This window comes from Nothobranchius furzeri, chromosome 14 (assembly GCF_043380555.1).
Source record: "Nothobranchius furzeri strain GRZ-AD chromosome 14, NfurGRZ-RIMD1, whole genome shotgun sequence".
Taxonomy (NCBI): Eukaryota; Metazoa; Chordata; class Actinopteri; order Cyprinodontiformes; family Nothobranchiidae; genus Nothobranchius; species Nothobranchius furzeri.
Genome location: NC_091754.1, coordinates 16,726,383 through 16,742,607, shown reverse-complemented (window position 1 = coordinate 16,742,607; position 16,225 = coordinate 16,726,383). Strand labels below are relative to the sequence as shown.

The 16,225-nt window shown below is 40.7% G+C and overlaps 2 protein-coding genes and 1 long non-coding RNA gene across 9 annotated transcripts in view; 2 read left to right on the top strand and 1 right to left on the bottom strand.

Annotated features, from left to right (window-relative positions):
• Positions 1-3,862, top strand: part of kansl1l (KAT8 regulatory NSL complex subunit 1-like) — a 31,717-nt gene extending 27,855 nt beyond the window's left edge. The window contains 6 exon segments of the mRNA XM_015975846.3: positions 106-163; positions 238-350; positions 503-620; positions 3,301-3,372; positions 3,374-3,504; positions 3,772-3,862. Of these exon segments, the coding sequence (XP_015831332.2) occupies positions 106-163; positions 238-350; positions 503-620; positions 3,301-3,372; positions 3,374-3,504; positions 3,772-3,862 (583 nt within the window).
• A 2,029-nt stretch (positions 3,863-5,891) lies between these two features.
• Positions 5,892-6,634, bottom strand: LOC139062621 (uncharacterized). The gene is made up of 2 exons (XR_011516182.1): positions 6,511-6,634; positions 5,892-6,200 (listed from the first exon to the last, which is right to left on the bottom strand). It is a non-coding gene; the product is annotated as an uncharacterized lncRNA (long non-coding RNA).
• Positions 6,635-7,218: 584 nt separating this feature from the next.
• Positions 7,219-16,225, top strand: part of map2 (microtubule-associated protein 2) — a 108,224-nt gene continuing 99,217 nt past the window's right edge. For 6 of the 7 annotated variants that reach the window (XM_054747038.2, XM_054747042.2, XM_054747040.2 and 3 more), the window contains exon 1: positions 7,219-7,321. The gene's annotated coding sequence lies outside the window, so the exon portion shown is untranslated. Of the gene's footprint in view, positions 7,322-13,535; positions 13,612-16,225 lie in introns of those variants that run through there. The other variant, XM_054747036.2, reaches the window with a different exon arrangement.

Sequence of the window (16,225 nt, the reverse complement as noted above, 5' to 3'; positions counted from 1 at the left end):
AAACATAAACGCTGCAGAAAGTCATTTGCAGTAACAAAAATCTTTTAATGATGGCTCACCTCATAATTGATCATCTTTATTAATAAAGAATGATTGTCCTTTCAGTTGGCGGGTAGTTAGCCCCCGGTGTCTGACCGAGGCAGATAAGGAGGAGAACAAAGAGGTAATTTATTCATCAGAGAACCATTTATTTTTATTTGTGATTTGTCTGTTGTGCACCTTCTGTGTTGCCTACAGACTGAGGAGCTCGGTGATCACGTATTTGCTCAGAGACATTTGCCTTTAGAGCAGAAAGAGAAACTGCGCTGGTCATTCTGGAAAAGGAGAAAGTGCTTCAGGAGTCCCACAAGGTACTGTAGGCACACACAGACAGGTGAATTTAGATTTTCAGCTCTGTGGTGATGTTATGACAACTACAAAAAAGATGTGTGTGTGTGTGTGTGTCTTTGAAAGCGGTGTGTTGAGAAATGTTCTCATAGATCTTTTCCTCTTTCTTCTTCAGATCTGACAGCAGGCAATCAGGCAGCGGGGGTGGGATATGCACATCAGGAGAGGAGAGCTCTGTGGAGTGGAGTAGTGCTCAGTTGGACTCTGATGAGCAGCCATGGGAGGAGAGGCTGGTAAGATCAAAAGCACCGCAGGTGAAACTCCCAGCCGCCAAGGCAATTTGAGAATAAGGTAGTAATCCACGTGGCCTGGAGCAATGTAAAGTGAGTCATGTGTAGCGGTGTTTTATTCATTGAGACATACAATTATCAATCATCTGAATTTTATTTAAGAAATAATTCAGTTAGTATGTTACGTCCCCGACAGGAGGTGTTAAAATGTGAAGGAGGGGGTAACATAAGAAATGCGACAGTGGAGTTAAAATGGGTTTAATTGTTATAAAAGGTTCTAAAAACAAGTGCAAACAGATGGCGAGCATTATGCAAAACAAAAATATACTCAAAAAGGTTAACGTTAAAAGAGCAGTTACCAACCAGAAGGTGTCTCAAAATCCACAAAGTTGATAAAAGTTCAGAATCACCTGGTTAAAACTAATGTTAAAAGTTTTACTAGAACAGATGGTGTTTTAAAACCAGTCAATTAAATTGTATCACAGAGTTACCCTTTAAAACGATGGATAACTCAGAGTTAAAACTATAAAAGTTAAAACTCTTCAACTCGAACGAAGGGGTTGAAAACAAAATGAGGCCTGGAGGACAGCAGAACCCCTGCACGGCTGCCTCCCAGGCTGCTGAAGGCACAGCCTTTTTATCCCAGGTGTGGGTCATCAGCAGGACTCAGCTCAGCTGTGCTCCTCAGCAGCCTGGAAGAGAGGAGGGGGAGGGGCGGTGTCAGGCTGATCACCAGGGCTGGGTGATCCTGGCTCCTGCATCACAATGGCCAGGCTGGTAGCCGTAACATAGTAAAAGATGAGTAGAATTTTTTGTCCTTCAACAGTAAGCAAAGCTGCAAAATGAGCTGAGAACTGAGCTTTTGTGAGCTCTAAAGCTGAGCTAGAATCTGAGACTTCACAGGTACTTGTCTCAACTTGATTCCTCACAAGCTGCTCTGATTGTAGGACTCTCTGACTTTGTGCTTTGATTGGAGAGGGAATGAGTCATTACTAGACCAGACTTTCCTAATCAGCTTTTGCATCGGCTCAGAAACGCTCTACTTCACCATTCTGCTCTTCCCATGTACCATAGTTGAAGTACACGCTCATTAGCTTTGCAGTAGTGATACGACCATCCAAGGATGAACTCAACAAAGAGAGTTATTTTATCTGTATTATAAGGAGGCTCATACATTATTAATATTTATTAGAAAAAAACACATATATATATATATATATATATATATATATATATATATATACAGTGGGGCAAAAAAGTATTTAGTCAGCCACCGATTGTGCAAGTTCTCCCACTTAAAATGATGACAGAGGTCAGTAATTTACATCATAGGTACACTTCAACTGTGAGAGACAGAATGTGAAAAAAATCCATGAATTCACATGGCAGGATTTTTAAAGAATTTATTTGTAAATCAGGGTGGAAAATAAGTATTTGGGTACTTCAAACAAGGAAAATCTCTGGCTCTCACAGACCTGTAACGTCTTCTTTAAGAAGCTTTTCTGTCCTCCACTCGTTACCTGTATTAATGGCACCTGTTTGAACTCATTATCTGTATAAAAGACACCTGTCCTCAGCCTCAAACAGTCAGACTCGGTAGGTTCGCTGGAGTTTTTGACAATTAAAATTGCGCCCACATTTTCTACGTTAACACATCTCTTTTAACAACGGTAGTTTCTGCATCCTACTTCAGCCCTCTCCCCTCTCCCCCTGCGCATCAGCCGCAAACTCACTGATGCGCCTGCAGCCTCTCGGAGTTCCTGCTGCTCTAAACATTAAAATAATTATTTCATTCTCTGTTCCTCACTTCTGATTACCTTCAATGGTGTCTGTTTTTTGCAACCACCAGGTACAAAAACTAACTTGTTTTTATTTGACTATATTTCTGTCCTGCCTGTTTATTATCTTCCTGCATCTCCTCTCAATCCTAAAGAAAAACTGCTACCTAGCTTCATATGTATTCACCTTCAGAGTTACCTTTGAGCTGCAGTTCTAAAAGATCTACCGACCGCAAAAACAGCGGAGTGCTGCTGCTGCCGGCCGACTACAACGGTACCGTTTTTGCTGCGGAGTTCGTGCCGGAGCGGAGCGGAGCAGAGATAGTGAAATCTTGGGGGTGCGTCACCGGAGAACAAAACGGGTGAAGAGCCTCGCTCCGCAGCAGCGAAATGCATCAGGCACAAATAACAGACAGAAAACATGAAAGGAAATGAGCCGACATGAACGATCGCGTGTTTAATTTGTTTTTGAGATGGTGACACCTGATTTGGCGGTGCTCAGGACGCAGATGTCTGGAGCGCGCGTCAACGATCAGAGCTTTGCATGCACAAACTGGTTAAGATTAGGATGGGGGTGAGGGGAAGGTAAAATTGCAAGAGGGAAAAGGTCACAGTTTGGTTAAACGTTCGTTTTACCGCCGGTGTCAGTACCGACGCTCTGGCACAGCGTGCCGCCTCCGCCTCCCGACGCGCAGGGGCTCATCACCTGCTGGAGGACTGCATCTTGTCAGTCATTATCACGTGACAGCGACTAGTCGATGACAGGCATAAAAAGTCACTACAGAGCCGTGAAGTCGACTAGTCGACTAGTTCATACAACCCCTAATATATATATATATATATAAATTGTGTCTGCCATATGTGTATATGATGCATGAAACACATTTTGCATTTGTGTTCTGCAGCCTCGAGCATCTTGGGAACTCCGAGTCTTTCCCCTGGATGAGGCAGAGGAAGCTGCTTTGCTTTCCGATGAAGATGGAGTCTCCTTTGGGTTGGTTTAGTCCTGCTTCTATTCCAACTCAGGGGTCTGCTCAGATTGTTACACTGCCCCCACACGGACAGCGTCAGAACTGCACATCCAATGGTAGCAGGGCTGCTTTTTACAGGTAATCTAGATTAAAAAATGTGTTTATTTTTAAGTTTAGAATGGATTCTCTTATTAGTATTTAATAATAATAATAGACCACTTAAATTCAATTTACATGACAAATAATTAATGTCAAATGTTTTTTAATGTATTTTTAGTTGCTAACTAAATAAAATGATAAAATGATAAAATTAGCTGCTAAACAGTGAATGAAGGATTGTTTTTTTGTGTTTACTGAATTGAGTTTTATTTATCAGTTGACTTTTCTTGTTTTCTTTTTTTCGAGATCTCCTCACACAAGGAACCATGAACCAAAACCATCCCCTGGGTACCCTAACAGGGCTGTGTTTAGTGAGGATATTGATTTGAAATGGTGAACGAATAACTAATTATTTTATTTGTGACAATGGCCACATTAGCATTTAACCTCTCAGTTCCTGGTATTAATATTACACAGGTATGTATTCTAATACTGATCATCAGTTTTAATGTAGTGTCAGATTTCTGCCATTTTTAATCTCAACATGTTATTTATTTCACAGTCATCTTAAAAATGTAAATGGAAAAAAGATTCTAGTAGAGACATTAATGTATGTAACTTTGACTTGTATTACATGTGTTCTGAGTCCACACGTTAATAAAAGTAAACGCTGTCATCAGAAAACATGGATTTCATCTGTTTCTTTTGTTTTTGTTCAGTGATTTTAGGTCCACAAGTGCAAATTTATCTTTCTCTGTGCTTCATGCAATAAGCTGCAGAAGAAAATAATAAAAGGGGTTTGATGCATTTTCAACAATTCAGAAAAAAAAGAAGAAATTCCTAGTTTTTCAGAAGTATCTATGTTAACTAAAGATGAGCAGAATAAGACGTCTGTGGCACCTGACACATCTGAGCGTTATTACCCTAATGAGTCATCCTCCCATATGTCCTTATCCAATGAAACAGACTGTATCAAATCAGGGCCGATTCTAGGCATTTGGGGGCCCAAGGAAAGATGGGCTTTGCCCCCCCCCCCCCCCCCACTGTCAAAATTAACATTGAAATTGAATTCTCCCCACCCCACAAAAGAGCCATAGCATGGACACTGGTTTTGATTGCATAAAATTTTTAAGAAACAAGTACCTTTGGCTTAGTGCAAAACTGTTTACATATCGCATAATGCTTCATGTATGGTAGGGGTTGTATCAACTAGTCGACTTCACTGCTCTGTAGTGACTTTTTATGTCTTCCATAGACTAGTCGCCGTCCCGTGTTAATGACTGACAAGATACAGTCCTTGGCAAAGACAGCAGGTGACAAGCTCCTGTGTGTCGGGAGGCGACACGCTGTGCCAGAGCGTTGGTATCTGGCGCCCGCTGTAAAACAGATATTTGACCAAATTGTGACCTTTACCCTCTTGCAATTTAAAAAAAATCGCTTGGTCACCCATCGTCGGTTTTAGCCGCTTCAGGTGTATGACGGCGACTATTTTCATTACTTGATGGCCGACTTTTAAAAAAATTGTCATGCAGCCCCTAATGGATTGTAGTGTTTACATTTGAAAACAACCTTTCACCATCCCATCCTGTCTGCTGGCTGGCTAGCTGAGGCGGTGCACGCTGGTGGGGGGTGGTCTTAAAGGGCCACCACGCTGAACTTACACGGTTTGTTACTGCGTTTATTTCATAAACAGTAAATGACTGGGGGCCCTAAGCAGCTCAGGCCCATAGGCAATTACCTTTTTTTTCCTGCCTTGTTGCTACTGGCTTACCTCAAATAAAAATCGTGTGAAGAAGAAATGGGATACAATTAGGAGCCAGTCAACTAAAACATACTTTTGTGGCCCGGAGACAGCAGCAAATGACCAGTGGTGTATGGGGTCAATAGGTCTCAAACATATTTTGGGGTCTGACCATGAATAGCTCTGTAAGTCAAAACTAAAATTTGAAAGGCAATTCTGTATTTAACCTGGAGCCAGTGCAGGGAGGAAATTAAAGACGTAATATGGCAACATCTGCAGGATCCTGTTAAAAGCCTCACAGCAGCATTCTGGATAATTTAAAGTTGGTTCAAGGCAGATTTAAGACATTAAAATAAAACAAAGTTCACATTCTAAAGATCTCTTCATAAAGGTTCTGCTAACCCAAAAATAAATATGCAAAATGTACCAGAGATGCACAGCAGAGGAGAGCATTTGTCATGAGAAGGAACACTATCGCACTCAGTAAGCCATTAATGACAATTTGTAATGTTTTGCGAGATCTTCTCCAACCGTTTGGCTCAAAATGCAGTTTTTCAGTTCTGGATGAAATCAAAACACCCACTCAAATTCAGTTTTCTGGAGTTATTTAGAATTGATACACATTAATCACAAAGAGCCTTGCAATAAAGCACAAGACTGCAGGTTAGGGTAAAAATTGGAAATATTCATCATTTCTTTATTAAGAGAGAAGTACAAAAAATAAAAAACTTTCCCGTTTCATTTGAAAATAAGGGTCTTTCATCTTCCTTCAAAGAATTTAAATTGAAATGAAATTTGAAGGACTATGCAAGAGAAACTCCTGGTGGCCACAAGGGGACAGTATTACGGACTAAAATCCATAATCCAATTGTCAAGTGCTTCTTTTTCTGTGAGGCGTCTACACTTGAAAAGACCAGACTTTGGCTTCACTCAGATGTCTGTTTGACCAGTTTCAGGATCATCATAAAGGTCAGCATCAGTATCAGGTGAAAACCTTTAAATACAAAACAGAACGTTTTAACAATCACAAACACAAAACTAAATCAACAGATAACAAATTAAAAAGCATTTAAGCCAACATCTGTAATTTACTTAATACACAGTTACCTTTTTAGTATTTAACTTGTTTTTTTTAAAACATTAATTAAGGTTTGAAATAAGGATTATTGTTAACAAAGAATCTGATTTAATTCTAACCAAACACTACTCCAACTCAAAGAAATTACAAACTTTCTCCCAACACATTTGTTTGCCACAAGAGCTTGGATCAAACACAAGTCCATATGAATCAGTCCAAAAGTTACCGATAGCCTGTCAATATCAAAAGTCCTCCACACAGTTGAATTGTTTGCTTGCCTCTGCCATCTCAGTTTGTCACACACTGGCTGAATGCCTGCTGCATGCCTTGAGAAGCCACTGAATTGTGAGGTTGTGTGCTCTTGATTTCTTCATTTGGCTCACCTGGAGGAGGACACACACCAGAGTTCACCCCCCCGCCAAGTCAGCGTGACACTATATGTGTACGACCCATAGACATAGATACCGTAAAGACTCATCTACCCATGTGTTAGGTTGAGTCTGGTTTAATTGAAACGAATAGTTAAAAATCATACATTATTTAAATAATATTTATTTAGTCCAGTTCAAACGTTACTTGGATGTAACAGCAGCACATGAGCTGTAGGGGGCGCCATGCTATAAGACATTTAACTTGCTTCATCACGCATTGTTTTAATAAAACTTTATATAATAAATTCAGAAATTGTTATTTCAGTAAAACTACTCCATTTGAACAAAATTATTCCCGGGTAGTCCCAGTAAAACAGCTTTGTTTAAATCGTCCAGCCGATCCTTCAACTGATATTTCTGTTTTAACATTATTGTTACTTTATGAATAGAATATCGTTTGTTTAATGCTGACATACTCTGTGTGTCTTTTCTGTTTTTCTTTACAATCTCCAATGTGTAAATGTCCAACAAACTACAGAAAGAGGAAAATAAATCACTGCTTCGGTCTATCTGCGCATATAGTACACGCATTACGGTAAGTGTAAGCTGCGGCGTCTGGCTGTCAGACGGAGCCGGAGATGTACTGGAAGACACTGCACCGAACAGGTAAAGCATTTGCGCTTCTGTTAGCCCGTTAACAAAACATTTTAAAGAAAAAAAATGATACAAAAATAACATAACATATCAGCTGACAGATTAAACCTCTAGCCGAGTTAATTATCATTTTAGTGACCTGAATTTAGTTTACGGATTTTAGCACAGGAGGCATTGTTCAGTACAGCAGAACTGGGTCTCGGTGTTAGTGTGTGTTGTGCATCCAGGTTTTAATGTGCTATTTTGCGGGTTTTGTCTGATATGACATCACAGCTTAACCACATATCATAAAAAAGCCTATTATTAGGCGGGGAAAAAACTTGATTGGCTTAATTATCGTAATTGTTTATCGGTCTAATTAGGCTTTTGTTGTGCTGAAGGTCTGATGATGTCTGCATTGTGCCACTGAAAGGCTTCATGCACTGCGGTGACTGCAGGAACTTGTCTTTCTGCAGTGCCAAATACGGACACACAGGCTTTCATACAGCACATCAAATATATAGTTAATATTAGATCACTGTTAAAATATATAAATCAAACAAATGCATTATTAGAGCTCCATCTCCTTCTGATGAGAGCGGTGCAAAACAGGTGCTGAGTCATTGGCGAGTCTACCTCGATGATGGATTACACCAAACCCCCCAAATCCTTTATTTTCGCCTTTTGAATGAAAATGACTTACTGTACCCTGTGCAACTTTCTTTGTTCAGATGAAAAAATAACCAAACAAGGATGTAATGTCTAATCTCAGGGGATTTGTTTTCCATCTGTGATTGGCTGTTTGATGAGCTCAGATATACTCAGTACATGCATGCAGACTTCATTCACATCTGATTTACATAGGGGTGGAGGAAGTTATCGATTTCCCTTTGTGGAGTCCTCCTGTGTGCACATACATTTAAAATGCCTCATGCATTCAGGATGAGGCAGGGATTTATTAAGTCATGAATGAAGACATGTTTCAGGAGAACATGGCTGATGGTTCCTCCTGCTTTCTTTCTGCTGGGAGCAAAACCTTCTAATACGATTATTCAGCCATTACATGCTACTTCAAGCTTGACCGATGAGTGATAGATTCAGAAGATTTGCCAGGTTCATACGTGTTCTCTAACACAGATTTTTGTTTTTCCAAAATAGCAGTCATACTGCATGGTAATTGTGTGTGTGTGTGTGTGTGTGTGTGTGTGTGTGCGTGTGTGTGTGTGTTTTCCATGATGATGGCTTGATCAAACGTTTTGTGAGGCAAATCGAGTTGTTTACAGCTGGTGTTTGGATAAGGTCTTAGAGAAGAAGTGGACGTCTGAGATGTGTGTGCTTGTTTTTACAGTGTCGTCGTTCAGTTGCCATAGAAGAGATCAGGTGTGTTTAAGAGCTGCTTAGCATTGATTTAGCCATAAATTATGCACAACATCATGGCCTACAATGAAACCTTTGCTCATTTCAAATAAAAAGGTAAAGAAGGGGACTTACTGCAATTTCTCAGACAGCCATCCATTTTTGTTTAGTAATCCGGAGTCAGGTTGCGGGTGCAGTAGCCTAAGCAGAGAGGCCCAGACTTCCCATTTCCCAGACATGGAAAGGAAAAACGGATAAAAAAACAAAATTTTTGTGCAACTCTTGTCTCAAGTTGGTCTCATGAACGAGGCCCCTGGCTTGTTTGATATAAGTCTTAAAGCTGCGGTATGTAGTTTAAAAAATGTAATTTTAAAACGCTTAAATCTGACTATCTGACCCTGTTCTTGGTAAGCTTTCATAATTTATTTCCCCAACGTCCCTGCCCTCTATAGCAAAAATAAATATTCACCAAAAGAGTTGCGTATTCATAAGAAGGAGACGCCAATCAGTGAGAATGTGCCCCAGTTCCCAGGGGTCAGCATAGCACAACAACCTAGCTTAAATGCTAACTGGACCTGTATTGAATGCATGTCGGTTTGTAAAATTCAAGCTAACTGTGGAGGAGGAAGTAGGGGAAGGAATAGAGTTTCATCCTTTTGTACTTTGAAGCTAAGGGATTGGTGTAGTGTTCACTCTTACGCTTCATTCGACGTTTCAACCTGTTCTAGCTTAGCGGTGGTGTTTTAGCATTGCAAGGGCTGGATTCCAGCTTGTTTTAGATGTTTCCCCAGCCTAAAATCTAGAACGTCATTTTGCAGAAGCAAAAGGATGGTCTAGCCATTGGAACCACCACAGCCCCAGACAGCTGGTACCGGTCCAATCACAGTGCTGTATCTGTTTGGTGAGCCAATCATTGCGCTCTATCAGCCAGGCGGGTGGGGAAGTTACTGCGACAGAGTGAAACTAAGGTGGCGATGGCTTCATAGCAGTCCAAAAACAGCACTCTATTGGTTAGGTGGGCCAATCACAGCAATCTGTTGGTGGGCAGGATGTTACTGAAAAAAGAAAGATGGCGGCGGCTTGTTTGAAATGGCTTTGGCATCAACTTAGGACTAATTTGACTTGGGCATTTTTTGGAGTCAAGAGCAGATAGATGTACTTAAGTTTATTTAGAAAAATGATGTATTTGCATCTGCTTTGATGGAGTATGACAGATTGTCTCGTTGGCTGGCATCGTTAGCTGTGGGTTGTTTGTTATCCAATGGCATGTGGAGACAGTTTGAAAGACAACCATACATCCTGCCTCACAACTGAGAGCCGTTGATGTACCATGGCCAGACTATATATTCACATATTTAAAGAATGAGGATTGGCTCAAGACTTTGGCACAGTACCAAACCATTCAATCGTTGGGTCACCTTAAGTTTTTACTGTAGTCTGCTTCGAGTCTGTTTCTGTGGCTTTTTCAGTTCACACCTGTGTGGTGGCTCATAGTGTAGATCAGCTGTACCTAATCCCGGTTTAAGACTAAATCAGCGTAATTCTGATCCCCATAAGCATACAGAATCAACCAGGGAGGGACATACTAGCACAAGTGCACAGTTCTGATTTGTCACACAAAGCGGTGCACCTGATCATCTGTGTGAGACAAAGAAAAAGGAAACCATGATAAAGAGGATTTCAGCTGTAGCTGTGAAGCACAACATGTCTGGCACCTACCTGCTAGACTTTTACACTTCGATTCTGTGAGTTAGGAGTTTTCTCATGTTTTTATTTTTTCATTGTAATCCCATCAAGTTGTCTTCTCTGCCTGTTTTTGATGCTTTAAGTTGATTTGCACCAGCCAGGCATTTTTAATATTTCTAATTGTGGGGTCACAGATGGTCATTGGTAACGTTTTTTTCCCCCCGGTGGAACACCGAGGTTTCAATCCCCTGCCTTGCCTTGTGTTGATGTGTCCTCCGGACAAGACGCTTAATCCTTTGATTGGCCTCATTTCCCTTATCGTTGTGTGTGTAAATGTGAATAAGAAATATGTTAAGAACTTTCTTTAAAGTGAAAAAAAAAACACAATCTCTCATTTTATTTTTATCCTTGAATTAAACCAAGAAACTTAAAAAAAAACAACGTTTTATGTTCTTGGAATGTTTAAGCTTACTTAGTAAATGACCACAGATGGCCTTTCATGACCCCATAAAAATCTGACAGATGTGTTGCTGTTTTTTTTTTTTACCTTCTACCCTGGTGCAGCATGTCTAAGCATCTAATGGATTTCTCTTCCTCAACTTTGATTTTTTCTACACCCAAAGGGACAGTAGGGGTCAGGCTATAGGTGATCTTTAGATTGCTGGAGGTAGAGATCAGTCAAACCATCCCCGAAGGAGTCAGTCCCACTTTGTCTCACTGACAGTGATGAGTGCAAAGCAGACCTCGACTGAACCTTCACCAGCTGAACCTCCTCCATGTGAAAAGAAAGTTGTCTGATTATAATCTTTACATTTAAAATCCCAAGCTTCTTTTAAATTCATAAGAAAATTCCTAACTAGTAGACTTCTTAAGTATCGTTCTTACTTAAATTCCTCCAGGCTGTTATTTTTGGCTCTGCGTTTATTTCTTAGGTAAGAGCTCTGGGTTGAGATATCATATAGAATAAGATTGGTGTTTTGCATAACGCGTCCCCATCATGCTTCATGTTAAATGTTAGCAAACTGTGTTTAGGCTGTATTTTTATTTACATGTTTATTTACTACTCTATTAAGAGTTATATTTCTCCCTTTTCTTATTTCTTAGACAAGACTTGCAGGAAGGTTTCTGTGGGTTAGCTTATTCAAGGAAACCTAAGGATTGCAACTGTGCATGCATTCATGGAATGCAGGGTTTTTCCTGGCTCAAATTGAGGCAGAGGTGGTACCATCCTGACCGTGCGCCAGCACATGCATACTCTGTGCATTCAACCACCTCACTCTTTTAAAGGCAAAATATTATAAAAGGCTCAATAATATGCATTAGACTGGTGTTTAGTTCCCTTTTTCCCCATCGGATATTTATAGTTAAAATATTTTTAAATAGTTGACCTACATTTCAGTAACATTTTAGGTTTGTATTAATAACACTCATCGTAGTCAAAATAACACATAAATATATCCAGTAAAATAGAATGCATTTCATTAGCATGCATTTGTATTGGAAATGGTAATAATATTTAATTTCTGCTGCTAACAATGTAATGGTGGCATGTCTATTATGTACGGGTTAGGGTTAAGGATAGGGATGCACCGATGGATCGGCATTTGATCCCAGTCGGCCGATAGCGCCCCTATCTGTTTTGATTGGAGTTTTCAAAATAGATCAAAGCAGACAGATCAGGTAGGGTTGCCACGGTAACCGGTGTAGCGGTAAACCCCGGTAAAAAAAGTTGACAATAATAATAACCGTCTTGTTTAAAAAAAAAACTATCTTATCTCGGTGGATAACCGTGGCTGCGGTGTAGGTGCGGTGACCCTTACCAGCGCGCTTTGTTGTTTACAACCAAAACTTTCTTGAAGCTAAAGCTGAAATAATGGCCAAATGAGGAGACGGCAGCGCTCAGGACATTTTTTTATCCCTCAAAGAAGACAAAGTGGGAAGTACGGGCATCTTTTGGATATTTGAAGAATGCCGAGGGACAGTTTATAGAAGACGGCTATCCTGTTTGCAGTACATGCAGAAAAAGTGTCTGTGAAAGGCAGCAACGATTCAAATCTCATGACACATCTGCGTGATCATCACCCACAACTCTACAGTCAACGCAAGGCAAGCTAACGTTAGCGTTTTAGCTAAAATGTGTGATCCGAGGATTTGGGTTGAGGGAGAATGCAACGAGTCGCTATATAAAGCAGCCGCAGCGCCGCTACCTGCATATAAACCGTGTCGCGGACACCGCCATATTGAAATGACGCTATGCATTATGGGGCTCCCAGGGGCAGATAAGAGTTGGTCTCTCTCCGAGAATAATTATGAATTTAACAATGATTACTGCCTGATGACATTTTCCCACATCTGCAAAGCTCACTGGAAGGACACAAACCGAGGACAATATTTTCCTGATATAGGGTTTATTACTCAAGTAAGGGTTAAAAATAAGTATCTAAGTAGAAGGCTACTTGAGTACTGAGTATCATCTGATCTAATATTTTTTAAATGATGACATCAAACAGACAAAAAATAAGACGTTATGGACAAATATTGGTATTTTAAAGACTAAAGGGGAAACATGTAAACAAATAAACAACATAATTATAAAATAACACATTTTAGGCAAAATTTAGACACAAACTGAGGACAATATTTTCCTGATATACAGTTTTTATTTAATTGTGTGAAAATGTAGCACTTTTAAAAAAAATACCGCGATAACACCAAAAACCGTGGTAATTTTGGTCACAATAACCGTGAGGTTAAATTTTCACAACGTGACAACCCTAACACAGACAGTTTTAGATTAGGTTACATTTCCTTTATTCCCAGATTATGTAGTTTGTAGCACTCATTATAATGTTGTAGAAAATGTCTGGCCAATCCACGTGATCAGTATCGGCGATCGGTATCGGTGATCAGCATTCTTTGATATCGGTATCGGTATCGGCAGAAAAAAATCTGATCGGTGCATCCCTAGTTAAGGGGGTGTTATGTTTTGCCTTGGCTCCCAAAATACTTTGAAACGGCCCTGGCTGTGTGACAGAGTTGTGAAGGTGATCTGAATTGTATCAGATGTGTAAATACCTACATTTTACTTTCAAGCTTTGTTTTCTCGTTTTTATTTAATTATTTTCCTGTGCTGTCTGTCTCTCATCTTTCTGCATCTCCTCTAAACTCTCCAGAAAAACTGCTGCCTGGATTCTTACTTTTTCACCTCATCCGTAACTTTTGAGCTACGCAGGTCAAAGGGATCTCCTGACCGCAAAGCGGAGTGCGCGCTTCGATGCTGGGTCAGTGAGGTGAAATCACCGCAGCACACGATACATCAGGAATGCTTAAAAGACAGAATACCAGAGGATTTAAACACATATGAACGATCATGTGTTAATAATAATGTTTTGTTGCACCACCTAGAGAATGTATCGTGCACCGGACGCAGCGGGCGCACTAATGAGCAGCGCTCTGCGTCCTCTCCGCTCAACAGAATCCCGCTACGCGGAGAGTCCATAAATATTGTAATATAGGTAGAAACTGGATCTTTCCCTGAAAGATATCTAGCCCCCCATAACTCGATCCCTGCTCCTGGATGAAAAACTGGACTTTTTGATCAATGTAGGAACCCCCCCCCCCCCCCCCCCCCCCCCCGGACGCCCCGGACAGAGAGTCAAAAGTGGACATGTCCGGGAGAAAGAATGGCTATGGTCAGCCTATAATAGCACCAACCATAGATATGTACCAACTAGCGAGAAAAGCTATTTTTGATCTTCTTTTTCTGCAGTGGTTTTAGCGCTTTTTGGTGCACCGCTGCTGATACAGCGCTCCTATAGTGGCGCGACGCTGCAACTGCAGTTAAAAAACATCCATATAGCTGGGGGCAGAGTGAAATCAGGCTGGGGCGATGGGGCGGCACAAAAATAGCTGGAGGCGGCCACCAAGCAAATTTGAATGCAGGAAAAACACTGAAATGTAAAATAAAGAAGCAGGTAATCTGCACTGGATATAATCTTATCAAATTAAAATGATTTTTAATAAGTATTGGCACAATTTGAAGTAGAATTGCAATTATAGAAGTTTTGAGTTCATGGGGTTTCTATTCAAAGTGATGGTAAGAAATGCCCATTATTTATGTAAGAGTACAAATTAACATGATAGCAAACGTGGATCTAGGAGTATGGGGCTACCAGGGGGGCTACAATGTATTTAGAGGGTCCAAGTATTAGTTCAACATCCTTACACAAGATTTAGTGCTAGAAATGTGTATTTGGATAATTAGCGCCACTAGTGTTTAGACTTGGAGTTGCATCCATCTATAATTTGATTATCATGTAAAGCCCGGACCACACTGTGTTTTTTGGCTATGACACAGGACTGCTTATGTCACACCGTGAGGAATCCAGAAAAGTGGCACACTGTATGGTCCAAAATTTCAGTTAGCCAAACTGCCCAACATCTCGCTCTCGCATGACATGCTAATGCTAAAGCACGCCCTCAAAAGCATATGTCACTAAAAGCCGACAGCTAACCAAAACAACAATGCTAAAAAGAGAAAAAAGCACTGCCATTCACACTTCTTTTATTAGACTCTGAACCAAACTCCAGAAAGGAGCGCTTCACATGTTCCTGCGTGTAGCTTCCACTGTTGCTAATGTTGCTAATTCTACTCTTGTATTGTACTCTCGTCACCAGTTGCTCGTGTCAATCCCTTGGTGAGGTGTAGGTTTTCAAGAAGATTGTTGGAGGCGGACTTTGGTCGTGATGGTGCTCAATATACTATTGCTGTGCCAGTCACACTGGCAGGCCATCACGTTCACCTTTTTTTGGTCATGATTCTGATCCCGATGAGTGATTTTGTCTAGGATGGTGGAAAACGCACAGTGTGGTCCCGAGGACAGAGGGCAGGGATGCTTCAGGGGACCAGTGGCCCTGTGGCCCTGCCCCTATACTCCCAAAGTGCGAAATAAGACCACAATACCTGTTTTTGTAGTTTCCTGTTTTTTAAAATATATTCCAAATATATTTGGAAAATATACATCATTTTATGAACAAATGAAAAGTGATTGGAAAAAAAAATATTGAACCAGCTAATCATGCTAATGACTGTGGCACAGGAATTAAGTGCTTGCCCCGTAATCAGAAGGTTGCAGGTTCAAGCCCCCCTCGCTCTGTCGCTGCCGTTGTGTCCTTGGGCAAGACACTTAGCCCACCTTGCCTGCTGGTGGAGTTCAGAGTGGCCGGTGATGCCTATGTTTGGCGTGCAATGTAGCTCATCACCACCAGGGTGTGAATGGGTAAATGACTGATTGTGTTGTAAAGCACCTTGGGGGGTTCCAGAACTCTAGGAGCTATATCAAATACATTACCATTTAACATAAACTGCATGAGCTGCAGCCCCTGTCAAGCTAGCTGCATTTAGCGAACAGCTTTAATATTACCGCTTGTCTTAATGGCTTTTCTTGGTGGAGCACGGAGGTTGATGGTGTCGAAGCCCCTCCCACCCCCATTAGGCACAGAAGCTGCTAAATAACAACGCTGCAGCATTCAGTTCTTTGCGTTTCTTTCTTCAGCAGAATAAACCAGCAGAGAAGCACTTAGCCACCCCACACATTCAGGCTTTTTGTCCACCTGTGTTAACAGATCATGATTAATGTGAGCTTCTTAAAAACCCTGAAGCTTAGATGACATCAACAAATGAACCTTTAAATTTGTTAAAGGTTATTTTTTCCACGCCAGAGAAAGTTAGAAATGCCTGTAAGTATATTAACAACACAGCAGAGTTCATAAATGTTCATTTTTATTGCTCAGAAAATAAAAAATGGGCAAAGAGAAGTTTACTTTTTTTTATTATAAAAAATTCTCTTTACAATATTAGTTTGAGGCTAAACAAGTGGGATGTTTTGCAAAAAT